This window comes from Bidens hawaiensis, unplaced genomic scaffold (genome assembly GCF_021521415.1).
Source record: "Bidens hawaiensis isolate Kalapana, Puna unplaced genomic scaffold, B.hawaiensis_p1.1 tig00005851_1, whole genome shotgun sequence".
Lineage (NCBI taxonomy): Eukaryota > Viridiplantae > Streptophyta > Magnoliopsida > Asterales > Asteraceae > Bidens > Bidens hawaiensis.
The window spans coordinates 848868-865938 of record NW_027491385.1 but is presented as its reverse complement, the minus strand read 5'-3'; the positions used below and the strand labels follow the sequence as shown (position 1 = coordinate 865938).

General features: G+C 32.2%; 1 protein-coding gene and 1 non-coding gene across 3 annotated transcripts; both read left to right on the top strand.

Annotated features, from left to right (window-relative positions):
• Nucleotides 1–285: 285 nt before the first annotated feature.
• On the top strand, nucleotides 286–367 carry TRNAS-GCU (transfer RNA serine (anticodon GCU)). Its single transcript has one exon. It is a non-coding gene; the product is annotated as a tRNA-Ser (tRNA).
• Nucleotides 368–11154: 10787 nt separating this feature from the next.
• On the top strand, nucleotides 11155–16393 carry LOC143630855 (guanine nucleotide-binding protein alpha-2 subunit). 2 transcript variants are annotated; one of them, XM_077099754.1, is made up of 14 exons: nucleotides 11155–11220; nucleotides 12513–12707; nucleotides 12794–12866; nucleotides 12957–12994; nucleotides 13086–13175; nucleotides 13375–13452; nucleotides 13526–13633; nucleotides 13754–13855; nucleotides 14825–14880; nucleotides 15009–15143; nucleotides 15248–15341; nucleotides 15422–15481; nucleotides 15560–15639; nucleotides 16176–16393. In XM_077099754.1, the coding sequence occupies exons 2-14, from the start codon at nucleotides 12621–12623 to the stop codon at nucleotides 16351–16353; spliced, it is 1179 nt and encodes a 392-aa protein (XP_076955869.1). In that variant the 5' UTR covers nucleotides 11155–11220; nucleotides 12513–12620; the 3' UTR covers nucleotides 16354–16393. The 2 variants fall into 2 exon arrangements, with proteins under 2 accessions (XP_076955869.1, XP_076955870.1); XM_077099755.1 differs by having other exon boundaries at nucleotides 11165–11220; nucleotides 12522–12707.
• Nucleotides 16394–17071: the final 678 nt, after the last annotated feature.

Genomic DNA, 17071 nt, shown 5'->3' with positions numbered 1-17071 from the left:
AGGTAATATGTCAATTGGTCACAACTCACAACTTGATCAACATGAAACCGAACCGATCCAACATCCTTAAGTCGAGAATGCTGCCCACAATCATGGTAGACGCAAACCTTGTTCATTTCCATCAAATATAAAACACAAAAAAGTTGAAACAAATAAGACTTTATCTGTATGACTTATGTTTATTCTAGATGATATAATTAAGCTGACTCGGTACTGTAATGTATTTGTTGAAAATAAATAAGAAGCAGAAACAATTAAAAGAATGATTTAGGTATACACAACAACGACGCTTTGGCCGAGTGGTTAAGGCGTGTGCCTGCTAAGTACATGGGGTTTCCCCGCGAGAGTTCGAATCTCTCAGGCGTCGTTTCTTTTTCAATAATTGTATTTTCACATGGTTTTTTTTTAAATATAAATCGCAGGCCATGAAATTTATTTTTATAAACGAATTAATCTAATTTTATAAAAACTGGTCGATAATAACCTCTTTATCACCTCTTGTTTTTTAAAAAAATATATATTTTTCCATCTCTTTATCGTTAAACATCCTAGGTGCTGGTTACGTGTTCACATGTCATTTTGAAAGTTTACATGAAGACCCAATACAATATGAAAGCACCGGACCAGTTTAAAGACAAAAATTTAAAGTATTTAGTCTTACTAAACTGATACCGGACGAGACCTTATCCGTGTTCGTTCATTAAGCTTATGTCGGACAAACGGACGGTTTACAAATACTCTATCAAACGAAAATTGTGTCCGTGTTCGTTCATTAAGGAATTGAGTCTGTCCATGTCCGTTTGTGTCCGTTCGTTAGTATTGAAAACGGACGCTAACATATACTAATGGAATGGACAAACGAACACTGACGAACACTAATGAACACTAATGGAGAAACGAACACACGGAGACTGATAGACACTAATGGACCTTAATGGACAAATAAACATCAAGGACACAAGCAATTACATATTAATTCAAAAAGAATAATCATTAATCCACACAAGTTCACCCACAAAATCGGAATTACATCACATGATATCCAAAAATAGTTAACACTTAATATAGTAACCAAAACATGTCCGGTTCGTTTTTTAAACGAACGTTACAGCACGTAATCGAACGGACGTTACCGAACGTTCATGAACACTGTTGAACGAACGCAACAACCTCTGTGCGTGTTTGTCCGTTAAGTTTAGCAATCGAATTTTTTTTCATGTCCTGTTTGTTTATTAAACAGACAAAAATAAACAAACTTCCCGCCGAACAGATGATTGAACGTCCACCGAATGTCCGGTTCACTTACAACCATACATACGGGTTTAAGCCCCATAAATTTGACATTAGTTGGATTTTAGTGGTATAAATTCATCGTTAAAAATAAAAACTCATTTTGTATTTTATATTTTATATTCTTAAACTGTATTTGTGCGGAAAAGATATTATTTTTAACTTGTAATTGTTTATTTTTGTTTGACTTGTAATTTGTCTTGTTGAATCATTTGCTTACATACATGTTCAAAACACTTGGCCAGATTATCCGTACCCTACACAGTCGAACAAAAGAATTTGTGTTTAAACTGAATCGTTATAGATCTTGTCCGTATTATAATTTGGTTTTTATATGGGTAATAAAATAGTTTCACAAGGGGTACCTAATGTGGTATTTTATTTAGACTGTTATGTTGATAAATATAAACTCCAGTTTTTTTTTGTAGAAATTTGACATTTTGGTAATTATGCTAAAAAACATAATAGCAATCACAAAATCCAACTCTTAGTAATTAAATATCAGTGTAGAATTTATAAATAGAATGATAAAATTAGGGATGAGCAAACAGGTATGGGTACTGGTGTTAAATTCGGCAACGTTGGTACCAATTAAGTACTGACTTTTGAGTTTTCGGTATCGGTACAGTTTGATTCAGCACCGTATTTACCGAATTTTTGTTTTCGGTACCGGTACCAAGTTTTTGGAAAATCGAGAGTGGTATCGGTTGGTACCGGTTCGAAACCAAACTCATCCCTAGATAAAATTACGCAACTTACAACTTGTAAATTCTATAGTGTAACTTTATTACTCTAGTTTTAGTTCGTGATACAGCGTAATCACATTGTAGAAGTATTTACCAAAATGCCAGTATACCACCGCATTTTCTTCTTTTTCTTTTTTTTTTCTTTCATTCTTTCATCCAGTTCACACGTTTCACACGGAATAATGATTTTGTATCTGGTCCATCTCTAAACAGCTTGATTTTGTTAATTGGAAATTTAAACACCCGAATTGAAACATCGTTTTGTTATTTGTATGTTTTGCAACAGTTGGCTCGTATTCTCATTCTAATTAAAACCCCTAAAACACCAGTTTAAAATTCGGTTTTTATAATGGGGTCCAGTGAAAATAAATAGTGTGAAACGTGAGACTGATGACAACAATTTTCTGAAATTGGATTATTATCGGCCAACTTTAAAGCGGGATTAATAAAATCCAAATTTTCTTTCTTTATTATTTACCCCAATTGTTAGCTAACTAGTCATGTGTTTATTTTTACAAGACATTCAAATTGTGGGTATTGTAAAATATACTTCTTGTTTTGATGAAAATATGAAAATATAATGCATATGTTAAATAATTAGTTATGGAATTGCTAGCTTTGCTTTATTATTTTAGTTTTAAAGGTGAGGAAGATAATTGGGTGTGGCGTGGTGACGATTCGTGGTCATTTAGTGTTGCTTCAATGAAGAAGTTACATAGAGTCGATCCTCTTTGTCCGAAGAGTATATTAGAGTGGAACAACTGGGTTCCGATGTAGGAGAACGTGGTAGTTTGGTGGGCCTTTCAGAACCGTCTATCAACAAGTGATACTTTGATCTAAAGAAAAATATTTTTTTGTCTGAACATGCGTGATAGTTGTTTGGCGTCGGGAGATTCGATGTACCATATTTTTGCATCTTGCTATGTCGCGAATATGGTGTGGCAAAGAATTGGAAAGTGGTGCAATATTCAACCTTTTCATGTTAAAGAAGTTCAAGAATTATTTGAGGCTATTAAACACATTTCGGAGGCGGGGCATAAATTAACACACATTTCGGAGTCTACTCCATTGTTGTGGTGGCCATTTGGTGTTTATGGAAAGTCTGAAATAAGTTAATTTTCGGATTAATAAAGTTCTTGGAGGCATAAAGGTTTTGAGTTTCTTGTGGATTAAAAATAGAGCGAATTGTATCAATCTAGATTGGGATAAGTGAAAATATTTGGTTTTGTAATAGGTTATAAGTTGATAAAAATAAGCAATCCCAAACACTCCCTTAATTTCAATTCCTCCAAATTCCAATTCCGTTTAAACATTCCAGTTCTTTCATAAACATTATGCAAATTAAACGGCCCCTTAATCCTTATGAATGACTCAACAATAAGCCTCTCATTCGTTCTCCAATCAAGATCTCATGTTTAACACGTTAGTTTTCGATATAAGGTCAAAAACACAAATACACCTACTATATTATTCATATTAATACCAACAATATATTAGGACACTAGTTTGAAGTCCGTGTATTACACGGGTAATTGATTAAAATTTTAAACTTTAACCATTAAGTAAAATACAGTCAACAAAATGACCATATATTGATAATACAATTCAATTTATATTAAAATCAAGGAAATTACATAACTATGATTACACAAATATGTTACAGATAAGTAAAAACTTCCTTGTACAATACATTTGTGATTGTATCGGTAGGTATACATCGTTTATCAAAAATCAAAATCTCTAGTTCATGTCTGCTTGTAACTCTTGATAAGATAACATATATGTCTGCTTATAACTCTTGATATAATCACGTAAAGTTGTCCGTGTGACAAATAAAGTTCTTCAAGTATATACCAACCTTAGATAAATGATAATATATCCATGAAACTAACAAAACAAATATTCATACACATTAAATATCACACATTTTAATCCATTAATATAATGTCATTGGAGATTATCTGCTCATGTTTATCTAAAAAACATGATTATCCTAAAACCAAATTACCTGAACTTTGATTATATAATCATCCTTAGAATCTTTAGAATTTGAAATTTATGCATTATGATAAATTTGTTGTCATTAATATTCTGTGTATGAAAAAATTTTAATTGATTTTATATTTCACAATTAACAATTGTACAATCAGGCAATATATAAAACCGAAAATTAAAATATAACAAAATGATTTATTTCATTTCATATGAATGTAATTACTAGAAAAATAACAAAAAAAAACAATGCTTAAGTAAAAGTGATTATTCTGAGTTATCAGAATACTAAAAGATTTAAAGTTGCATAAAGTGAATGTAGTAATTATTATCTATTTATATATATATATATATATTATGTTCATTTCAGAAGTGTTTTTTAGTGCGAGAAGTCATTACAACCAATCATAATTTTTCTTTTATTCATGTTTTATTTTAATAGAAGGGCGCATTTTAGTACAATTTTTTTTCCATATTTAAAAAGTAACAAATATTTGGGATAAGCTACATATATTTTTGTTTTTAATCTAAATACCTTTATAATAGAACTAATTCTATCTATCATTAAATGTTTGGACCAGTCTCAACAAATATAACTAATAAACTGCTTTTTGTTTTAAATTGTTTGTTTTTTTATTTTTAATTTATGATTAATTCCCTCGTCATAATTTTTCTAACTTAACCAAATCTAGTAAGATTTTCAATTTTGTACCGAATTCGTAAAACCATCTATACAGTATACAATTGATCCTACACATAATAAATACACATACAAATATACTAGCACAAGATGAAATTTACACGTACACAATTCGACATACCACCTACATTGTACATATAAAACTACACACAATAAAATGTGCACATACAAAATTTGAAATACCACATACACAGTACATATATGAACCTACACACAATAAAATTTAAACATACACAGTATATATATGAACCTACACAGATCACAACGTTAACCTACATATACAGAACTACTTCATGTTATAACCTACCCATTTGTATTTAACTACACATATTACAATATTAACATACACAAACCAAAGTTGTACATACAAATGATGGTATTAAATTAAACTTGTAAATATTCTCAATGTAAGAAAAAATCATGTTTTTTAATTTTAATTATTTTTTAATCAATCATTTTATGTGTAGGCAAATACGAGTGATGTGTAGGTAAATATGAGTTATGTATAGCTGAATATTAGTTCTGTGCTGGTGTAAAATAAAAGAAATCAATAATCTGTGTAGGTAAAAATAAGTTGTTTGTTGGTGACCACGGGTTATATGTAGATGAATATAAATTAACTAACAATTTGTATAAACGAATATGAGTTATTTAACTTATTTGTATATTGTTATGTTGCTTGTGTAGATGAAATTATTATCATTCACTTATATATACATTTTTTACATATGTGTATAAAAAATAATTGAAATGAAACTTATAAAACCGTGAATGTAAAAAACTTGATCATGAAGATATTTAATAAAAATGTTTCTTAGAAGATGTGTTTTATGTAGCAGTCAATTTAATTTTTCTAAAAATTTGTAACTTTTTAAGAAAATTAATGTGAAGAATAATTTAGGAGTGATTGGAGAGTTAATGCTTTAAAACTAGGAGGAAGACCAAATTACCCTTTTATCATAAATATGTGGTATATTATTTTTCTGTTGATTACAAGTTTGTCATTATCATTATGTATCATTGATTTGTTTAATTAATGGTTGATATCGACTTATCGCTATAATATCACCTATCGCAAGATCAATCCTATATATATATATATATATATATATATATATATATATATATATAAACCACTTACAGAAAAAAAAAAAGAAGCAAAGGTTTTAGATTTTATGGAAGCCTGATAAATGACTTTTAACCAGATTAACTATTTTCTGTAAAATTATTGTGAAAATGGAATATCCTTGAAATGTAATGAGGAGCATGATTAAGTTATAAATAATAAAAAATAAAAATAATAAATATTTCTATTAAGTTATATTATTATATATCAGTGTTGTAAAACTCGCTAGGCGGTCCCTACGCAGCCGACATCCTTGTAGGGAGTACTCGGAGTACTCGGCTTGTACTCGGACATGATAAATATAACATAAAATAAATATTGGATTATTATATATATGGCAAGACAAGCATAATTCACGTGAAAATAAGCATAATTCATATGAAAAAAAAAACATAATTCAAAATTCATGTTATGTTGTTATTTTTAATTCGTTACTAAAAAAAGATAAATAAAATAAAATTGGTGGCCGGGTTGACTTTGGAGGCCGAGTAATTCCGAGTACTCCGACTTTTGACCGAGTTAGACCTTGGCGAGTAATGGTGGCCGAGTTGAGAAAATGCGACAAGGTTGATGTTTGAGTACCTTAGAATCACCGATTCCAAGGCTTGCAAATCCGACTTTTACAATAGTGTTATATATATTAAATAGAAGATTTATGGTTACGGGACAAATCTACTATTCAATTGTGTGTATTGTTTTGAAGCACATTGTGCATTTGTCTGATGCACACATTCAATTTTGGCAATTCTATGCTCAATTTCAACTCACCCACTGTTTAATTCATTATTTTATCAACAAAATTAATTAATTAAATTATTTTCCTTCTATCATGATTAATTTCCTTATTTGTAGTAATTTAGTTGAATTAAATTATTTTCCTTCTATCAACAAAATTATTTTCAACTATATATATATATATATATATATATACAGGGTTATGTTAGAATAAAAACCCACTTGAGTTGTGAAAACTCTAGAAATCCATTCTCAAACACATGTTTTTAATTAAAGATTAAATCTTGTGGTCCATAATTAAAGTTAATAAAAATATAAAAGTTAATTAACATTTTCTCTCTCCTGAAACCATATATAAAAATTGGTAAAAAAAATATAAAAAAATAGCAAAACATTTTTTTTATGTTTTCAATGTTTTGTATTAAATGTAACAACATATATTACATGTACAAAAAAAACAAAAACGATGTTACATAGGGTTTTCACAACTCAAGTGGGTTTTCATTTTACACACACACACACACACACACACACACACATATATATATATATGATAAAAACTAATTTAAAGTGTAAGGCCCCGAACCCGGTGACCCTACTTTAGCGTCGGATTTACTCATAAACACAGTTCTTCAAATCAGAGTTTATTAAAACTTTTCGCGGAATATAAAACATCAATCATTTGTTACAAAACATTAAATATTTTCTTTGATACCGTAACACAAAACTTTATATTTAAAACATCTTTACTTCTTTCTTCAGATGCCAGCCGTTCAATCCATGCCGTGTGTCATCATCATGCTAACTCTATGATCAGCTCACCTGCGTGCATACTAAAAGTCAGCTACGCTGAGTGAGTTCTAGTTAATCGAACGCCATACATTACATACACATACATACATATCTGTAGATACATATCCATACTTCACTAGTTACCCTTCTGTTCTACATACATACTTGCTACCATACATACATACATATCTACAATCACTAACCTCAGTCTACCGAGAGTACGTTCATAGTTCACCGTCTATTCCTGTACTCAAGGTCGTGAACACGTACAAGGTTCGCAGTCCTTACCTATGTTCACCATTTATGGTACGTACAAGGATCGCGGTCCTTCCCTATACCATAGTACATCCACAACACGTACAAGGTTCACAGTCCTTCCCTATGTTGCAACCTAATTCATAGCACGTACGAGGTTCGCAGTCCTCCCCTATGCTACAAAATCAGCACGTATAAGGTTCACAGTCCTTTCCTATGCTGAAATACATCCACAACACGTACAAGGTTCACAGTCCTTCCCTATGTTGTAACCTAATTCATAGCACGTACGAGGTTCGCAGTCCTCCCCTATGCTACAAATACAGCACGTATAAGGTTCACAGTCATTTCCTATGCTGACGCCTATCTACATTACGTATAAGGTTCGCAGTCCTTATCTACATTTACATATATCATCTACTTCACGTATAAGGCTCGCAGTCCTTAACTACGCCATTACCAGCCGAGTCTATGTCCGACAGAAGCTAGAGGGATTTGCCATCCTAACTTACTATGTCGAACGTAGAACTCACATACCATTCGTGTACCTGTATACACATACGTCACATATACAATAATTATATTATAGCATAAGAACACACTAGGCGTTCTTTACATCATTCATTTAACAACCATACCCCTTGACGTTACGTGCAATATCCGAAGATCGTTCACGCCCCGACAAGTATTCATTTGAAATATTCATACATCTTCGATATATAATATTCGTACCTTTATGTTTAACCTGACAGTACGCGCAATATCCGAAGATCGTTCGCGTACCGACAAACAATCATTCATATCCATCACATATATCACATATGGCATACACTTATCACTTAGGATAAATGTATTAACAACACATCGAGTATGCACACAGCCCCGAAAAACATAACAAGGAATGGGGCTAGAAACTCACCTGAACACGGTTACGTTCACCGTTAATCGTAATCCCTTTCTTCAGCTGTGCACGGCTGACTGTATAACAAGTACACGTATCAAACAACTATCACTACTCATATCATCTTTCCAGTCTTAACTACTACCCACAACGAACGGGGGTCCGGGGGCAGCGCCCCTGGCAGCGGGGTCTAGGGGCGGCAGCCCCTAGCAGGGTCCAAGGGGCAGAGCCCCTGGCTGGGGTCGAGCTGCCAGGTCAGCTTGGAAAAATTTTATTTACATTAACTGTCTTAACACATTTTCCATTAGGTTTTTAATTTATTTTCTAAGCGAACTTAACTTTAGGCGAAGTTAAACCTTAAGCGAACTTAGCTTTAGGCGAAGTTAAACCTTAGGCGAACTTAGCTTTAGGCGAAGTTAAACCTTAGGCGAACTTAGCTTTAGGCGAAGTTAAACCATAGGCGAACTTAGCTTTAGGCGAAGTTAAACCTTAGGCGAACTTAGCTTTAGGCGAAGTTAAACCTTAGGCGAACTTAGCTTTAGGCGAAGTTCATCAGGCGAACTTAGCTTGCAGGTGAAGTTCATCAGGCGAACTTAGCTTGCAGGCGAAGTTGTCGTCTGCAGGTTCTGTTCGCTCTTAAATCCTTCGTTCCTTAACCAAATAACTCGATTTAGGTACCCATGGAATCGTCTGACTAGCGCCTACAAACCCCAACTATCAAATCGACCTAACATCGATGTTTAGAGGGTGCGATTTAGGCATATAGGTTACGGGTCCTTTTTATCAATCGATTAACCCATCAAATCATAACCATTTTCAGTAAGTTTAGCTTTGTTGGATTCGTTTTTACCATACAAACTCAGATCTACCATTTCTCAAATCAAACCGAACCTATACGAACGATTTCTAACCATAAACGTACCTTGAACGAGTCGAACTTACGAACACGAGCTGGTCTTGTTGCTTTGGTTCGTCACGACGATCTAGCACCAACTAACGTTTACTCTCTCTCGGATCCTGCTCGTTTATGGTGTGTGTGTTTTTGAATGTGTAGAGATTAGAATGGAAAGAGATGAGGTTTAGGGTTTTATGGTGGTTTAGGGGATATTTATATCACTTAAAGCCCATGGACCTAAGACCCATTCTCATTTAACCCATCTCAATTAATCTAACACTAGCCCGACTCATACCAACTCCTACTCTATTATTTATTTCCCGAACCCGAGTCAACTTTCCCTCTATTATTAAGTAATATAATTAATATCATTTTGGAAATTTCGGGATGTTACATAAAGTAATTTACAAGTTCACATTAGTTCACTATATATATAATAACGTTTTGAAATTTGTAGTTTAAATTTATATGCAGTTTGACGTTTTCAAGTATGTTTTGATGCGGTTTAACAGTTACGCCACCATACACACGTTCAAAATTTAAACTTATGATGGCTATAGAAAGATGCGAGACATACCGTACATTCGACGCAACGCGCGGGTCATGTTTACTAGTTATAATTAAAGTGTGAATCTTAATAAATTTTTATAACATATTTTAGTAATAAATATTATAACTGTAATATTTTTTTAAAAAAAAATTTGTGTACAACTTTATTATTTTGAATAAAAACCATAATGAACACTTTAATTATGTACAGACTAACAGGTAACACTCACATAACCCCAATTCGTTGTATTTGTATAAAAGTAAAATATATAAGCCAATATAATATTGAAATTATGTAAATAACTAATGAAATCCATATTCTAGGTTTAAATACCTAATGATTTTTTGAAATCGAAAATAGCAGAATGAGATTGAAACAGATTTTTTGGTTAAAAATTTTGAATGCTTTTAATTAAGTAATTTGTCTTATAAGGCATATTAAATAAAATATAAATCAAATCATAAAATATATAATTCTGAAGCATTTTGGGTTGAGTTATAGAAGAAATATTAAAAACTAAATATCGATCTTCTTATGCTAAAAGCCTTTATACTATACAAAAAAAATCATATAAATAATTAATAAACAGTTCATATAGTAAATCGTTTTACCTATGGATTATAATATAATCTTCAAAAATTTAATGCTAAACACTAAGGCATATATAATAGGTATTCTTCATATTTGCAATATTTATACAAAATGTTTAGAGAAAATTAAAAAAATACTTATTTTCCTGAGTTCAAACGCATATGAGAAAATTTTAAATTCAAATTTGAAAACAATCTTATATAAAAATTATGCATTGCTGCTCGAATACCGGTTTAAAAACAATTTATTTGATAATGATACACATTTATTTTATTTAATTTTCTTATTTTATTATTTCACTCTTAATGTTAATAAATTAATAGATTAGGATTTACCATTTTATAAAAGCATACTTGAATTCATATATTATAAAAAGCTTAAAAGATAAGAAACAAATATTAAAATAAGTTGAAAAAAAAGGTAAAAAAGTTATAAGACGGACAAGTGTTAAAAAAGGTAATATTTTATTAGAGTAGATATATAAAGAAAAATGAAAATAATAGTCAAAGCTTAGTCCAACTTTTGGACTTTAGCGAAGTGAACACACACATAAAGTTAACCTAACCATGGTTCCATTTCCTTTCTCTCCTCTCTTTCAACAACAAACAGATCACTCTCAAACTCTTCATCAACAGATCCTACACTCGGTAATTACAATACATTCACTTACTTGCTTTATTCATTCTCTATTACTCCGTCTGTATATGCTATATATTTATCCGCAATTGTTCGATTAAGCTTTTTAATTACCACGCCGCTTCAATTCGATGAGTTCTGAAGTGTAATTGTAGCGTTAGTTTGTGTAATTTGTGCGTTTGAATGTGTTTATGTGAAATTTGTTGGCTGTGCAATGGCATTGTTGTTATTGTTGTTCATTACTTATGGATGTGGTTAGTTAGGGTTTTGTAACCGTCGTTAGTGCGTCATTGACTGATTCTGCTTGTGTTAGGCTATTTGTTTAATTAGTTATTTCGTTATTGCAATCTTAGTGTTTACTTGCTAAATGAAGTCTATACACTGCTTATCGGTTATTGTAAGCATGTTAAACTTTAGTCCGTGTGTGTTATACATGTTCGCAAATGTTTGAGTCAGCTTTTTAATTATCGCTTCGCTTAAATTCGATGAGTTCTGAAGTGTAATTGTAGCATTAGTTTGTGTAATATGTGCATTTGAATGTGTTTATGTGAAATTTGTTGGCTGTACAATGGCATTATTGTTGTTGTTCATAAGGATAGTTATTGGACGCGGTTAGTTAGAGTTTGTAGTTTTTAATTAGTTAGTGTGTGATTGAGGATTTCATGATTTGATATGCGGATATTCCTTTCATGTTGTTGTGATGTAATTGAGGATTTCATGATTTGATATGCGGATATACCCCTTTATTTTCTTGACTAGGAATGATGAAATTGAGTTCATTGAAAATTTTTATTTATATGGAAACATGAATAACCATTTGCATTACATAAGTTCATCTTTGATTTGGTCTGCAAAATGTTACTTGAATTTGAATGCTTATGTTAATTAGGGTTGTTCAATGAGCGAGTTTGGGCCCGGTCCGCACCAACTCGGGCTCGAGACAGTGATAATGAGCCGAGTCGGCTCCGGGCCGGAAACTGAGCTTGTATTGCACTCAATTTGCACCTAGCATTTCTTATGTTTATCTGCTAGTAACTAGTTTTATATCCATTGGTTTGAAGATATTTTAACTTCATTTTGAATGTTCATTAGTACATATTGATGAAGCCTGTTGTTGCCCCCCGCCCCAGGGATATATCATGCCAACAGTACATATTTGAGTATATATTGAAGATGCTTGTTGTTCTCATTATTTACAACTACCAAACTTCTCTCTATTTATTTGTATAATAAGAAAACAATCGTTACAAAATATCACCGATATGAAGTTAAACCCTTGTATTGGGAATTTATTGAATTTCAGCCTTTTCAGGTGAGATCTGTATTCTAAAGAAATAATATTCCACAAGATTGTCTTGATGAAAATGCATCTTGGAAGTTGAAACTTGGTTGGTATAAACTATAAACTTCCATGCTAGATATTGTAGTTCACAACATGGGCTTGCTCTGCAGTAGACACAAGCGTGGTAATCAAGCTACCTCAGAAGAAAATGATCATGTAATACTCACAACAATCAATTATATTCCCATTTTGCCCTTTTGTTCACATATCCTTCAATTTTACACGAATGCAATGGTTTTCAGGCAGCAGAAATAGAAAGGCGGATCGAGCAAGAAACAAAGGCTGAGAAACATATTCAGAAACTTTTATTACTTGGTATATAATTTAACACATTCATGAGTAACGTATTCAATTTTTTCGTTTAAATATCTCATGAATACGTAACTGGAATTAATTAACTTTTAGGTGCTGGAGAGTCGGGAAAGTCAACCATTTTCAAACAGGTAGCATTACTATGCAAATATATTTCTTAATGTTATCAGCTAATTATGATTTTTTACTTATAGTGAGGGAACACATGATTATTTTGTGCAGATAAAACTACTATTTCAAACTGGTTTTGACGAGAGAGAGCTTCAGAGTTATACCTCAGTCATTCATGCAAATGTCTACCAGACAATAAAAGTATGCAATACTTGAAAGGGTGTGTTTAGATTAAAATATTTATTTTGATTTCACGCCACCTGGATAATCGTATAATGTAAATTGTAAACTATAAAAAAAATGATTTGAAAAATTGCTGAGTTATTTGATGTTGAGATTTGAGAACACCAAATACCCAATGTGATTTTCTTGATTATAAACTTATATCATGTTTGAATAGATATTACATGATGGGGCAAAGGAGTTGGCTTTAAGTGAAGCAGATTCGTCAAAGTATGAATTATCGGTTGACAATAAGGTAGTGGTTATTGACTTTATTAACCTGTATTCTATCATTTGTCCATATGTGATCTTAATATATTTTTTACCAGGAAATTGGAGAGAAACTATCAGAAATTGGAGGTCGGTTGGATTATCCCCGTCTTACTGAAGAGCTTGTTCAGGACATCTTAAAAATCTGGAGTGATCCAGCTATACAGGTAGCTCTATCACATGTGACAGATTAATATCCTTGCAATTTTGTTTTTACTTTCCATTGATTTGCAGGCTAGCATTTCACTTCTAGTGTTTTATAGTTATATTGTGTGTATTACATGCAGGAAACGTATGCACGTGGGAACGAGCTTCAAGTTCCAGATTGTGCTGATTATTTCATGGAAAACTTGCAGAGATTGTCAGAGGCAAATTATATTCCTACAAAGGTATTTAATGTTTTTTTTTTGTCTATTTCTTATTTTATTTTCTAAATACTGAATTTCTGTCTGCTTATGCTAAAAGAAAATACTATTATTACTATATTTATTCTAAAATCTTCAAACAGCAATTTATGATTACTGCAGTTTTTTTTTTTCAATATAAAGTATAAACTGTGCAGACTCCACGTTGTAACTCACCCGTTATGCAGTCGCTCCTTTCAATGATGACTATCCTCTCTGCCTAGTTTATAAATGAAACGAACTAACGAACGGACATGAACGAAGCATGTTCGTGTTTGTTTATTTAGCTTTAATTGAACAAAAATTGTACACGAATGATTAAACGGGCGAGGTTTTCCTTTTTTATGTTCGCTTGTTAAGAAAGTGAACATGACAGTATAAACTAACGGTTCACAAACGCAAACGAATGAACATAACTGAACATAGATGAACGAACATAATTGAGCTAATACTTGTTAAAGCCTGAAAAGTTATTTAAACTATACTAAGTTGTAACAACAACAGCAACGGTACCCGGTAAATTCCCAAACGTAGCAAAGCTATTGGCAGTCTCGGGAGGGTGTGATGTAGGCAGACCGTACCTCTATTACCGAGGATAGAGAGCTGCTTATAGGGAGACCCTTGGCTCTAAACATTGTATGTGAACATGAATATAGTAAGTTGTAAAGGGCCAAAAAAATTTTAAATGAATATATCAACTGAACGTAAACGAACAGCTAAAAGAAAAGTAAACTAACCAACATAAATGAAAGTAAACGAATTTAGATGAACGAATGTTCACAAGCATAAAGAACGAACAAGATGTGTTCATAAACGAACTTACTGCTGAATGGTTCACGAACTGTTTACTGCCCTATCTCTGCCTGTGCTAATTTTTCGTTTAAATCAATTTAAGGTAAATAAAGATTCTTTTTCTTTGTATCTTTTTATTGCTGATATGCTTTTCATGATCAGGAGGATGTTCTCCATGCCCGTGTTCGTACAACAGGTGTAGTAGAAATCCAGTTCAGGTAAAATTTGTTTCTAATTGTTATAATTTTATCAATTTTTAATGATTAGCTTCCATTTGTTTACATAATTTCACATATTTCCAATTCTGCAATATGTGGGCCCCATCTATATTTCTCTTCATATGCAGCCCTGTTGGGGAAAACAAAAAAAGTGGTGAGGTATATAGACTTTACGATGTTGGAGGCCAGAGAAACGAGCGAAGAAAATGGATTCATTTATTTGACGGTGTTACAGCCGTCATATTTTGTGCTGCTATTAGCGAGTAAGATTAATTATGGTTTTATAAATTTATTCCGTATGCATTTTATTAGTATATACCAATTCTAAACAGTAAGGTGACTTGATTTATTTTAACTGTTTTTTCAGATATGACCAAACCTTATTTGAAGATGAAAATAAGAACCGCATGATGGAGACAAAAGAACTCTTTGAATGGGTCTTAAAACAAAAATGTTTTGAGGTTAAAGCGGTGCTATTTATAGTTTTATTTAATTTTTTTTTGTCAATAATATTCATGACTTGTCCTTTTGGCATGTGCAGAAAACATCCTTCATGTTGTTTCTAAACAAGTTTGACATTTTTGAGAAGAAAGTTTCAAAAGTAAGTGGTGGTTTGAAGTTTATAACTAATTTCTTTATTTTTCATCTTTAGTTAAAGATTTTGGAGTTGATCTCTTAGGTACCGCTAAATGTATGTGAGTGGTTTAAAGATTATCAACCCGTTTCAACAGGAAAGCAAGAAGTGGAGCATGCATATGAGTAAGCGTTTATTTCAATTGTAATCTACACGCGTAATTTATTGCTATGGGTGTATACGAGCCAAGTTCACATAGGCTCAGGCTCAAGCTTGAGCTCAGTTTGACTTATGAGAATTTGAGCTCGGTTTGTTTCGAGCCTTATTTCTAAAGCTCTAGCTCGGTTCGTTTATTATTTATTTGCATACATTTTGAATTTCTTTTTATATTTATTTTTAGTTATAATTTTTTTTATATAACCTAATATATATATATATATTTATATATAATTTTATATATAGTAATAGTAGTTATAAACTATATATATAATAAAGGTTATATAAATAATAGGCTCATTTATCGCAGGCCAGCTCGAGCCCAGTGAATGAAGCTCGGGCTCGGGATCATCTGTAAAACAAGCTTATCTTTAGGCTCGAGCTCGTTTAAGCTCAGCTGAAATCGAGGAGTTTTAGCGAGCCAATCTCGAGTAGCTCACGAGCGGCTTGGCTCGTTCACACCCCTAATATCATTCAAATTTTGATAAATTGATAATGTTTTCAGGTTTGTGAAAAAGAAATTCGAAGAGTTATACTATCAAAACGTTACATGTGATCACCAGGATCGTGTATTCAAGATCTACCGAACCACCGCTCTTGACCAGAAACTTGTGAAGAAAACATTCAAATTGGTTGATGAAACCTTAAGAAGGAGAAACCTCTTTGAAGCTGGATTATTGTGACAAATGACCCCAATTTCACATGCTACAATGTCGATATATCAGTAAAAGCTTCCATCAAATTAAATTTTTTTGACAGTGAGATCTACAAAATCAATCAGTATGGTATTTCACAGGTTTAAAATATGATTTTATTTCTTATCACCCGTTTTTCGTCTGTTACCTGCGACTGTTTTTTACATATGTTTTCGCCTTGTATGTAGCTTTCTTGTTGAAAGAAGAATGTTGGATTTATGATTATACATATCTTTTAACTTTATAAATTTCTTTTGGGCCGGCTCAACAATCTCACATTTAGGCTGTTTTATGATCTTAAGTGATGTTTATAACAAGTAGGTTGCGTACATGTACCGCCATCTTTTGAAAGGCGGTTTGGCAAGTTGAAGCGGGAAGGGAACGGTGATACTGGTTCAGTTACAAGCTAATGGATTGGTAACAAACTGGTTGGTTGGAGTGAACTATAAAAAAACCCGATGAAAAAGAGCAAAACTGAATTCAAATTGGTGGAAAGCCACTGATGTTTACTCTTGCCTTCGATGACTTTCCGGCTTACTAGACCGTTTAGTGTTAGAACACTGGTTCGGTTTTTAAAGCATTGAATTAACGTGGCATGAGAAAGTTCAAATTGGAATGAATTTGTTAGTATTCTTGGAGAGAAGTTGAAGAGTTGGAATGATTTGAGTATTAATATGGGTAAAAATGAGTTGAACGGTTCATAAGA

Bases quoted from the DNA above. Each gene is read 5' to 3' on its own strand.
- LOC143630855 (XM_077099754.1), top strand. From the start codon at position 12,621: ATGCTAGATATTGTAGTTCACAACATGGGCTTGCTCTGCAGTAGACAC. The intron at 12,708-12,793 runs GTAATACTCACA...AATGGTTTTCAG, and splicing joins CCTCAGAAGAAAATGATCAT to GCAGCAGAAATAGAAAGGCG. The intron at 15,342-15,421 runs GTTAAAGCGGTG...TGGCATGTGCAG, and splicing joins TAAAACAAAAATGTTTTGAG to AAAACATCCTTCATGTTGTT.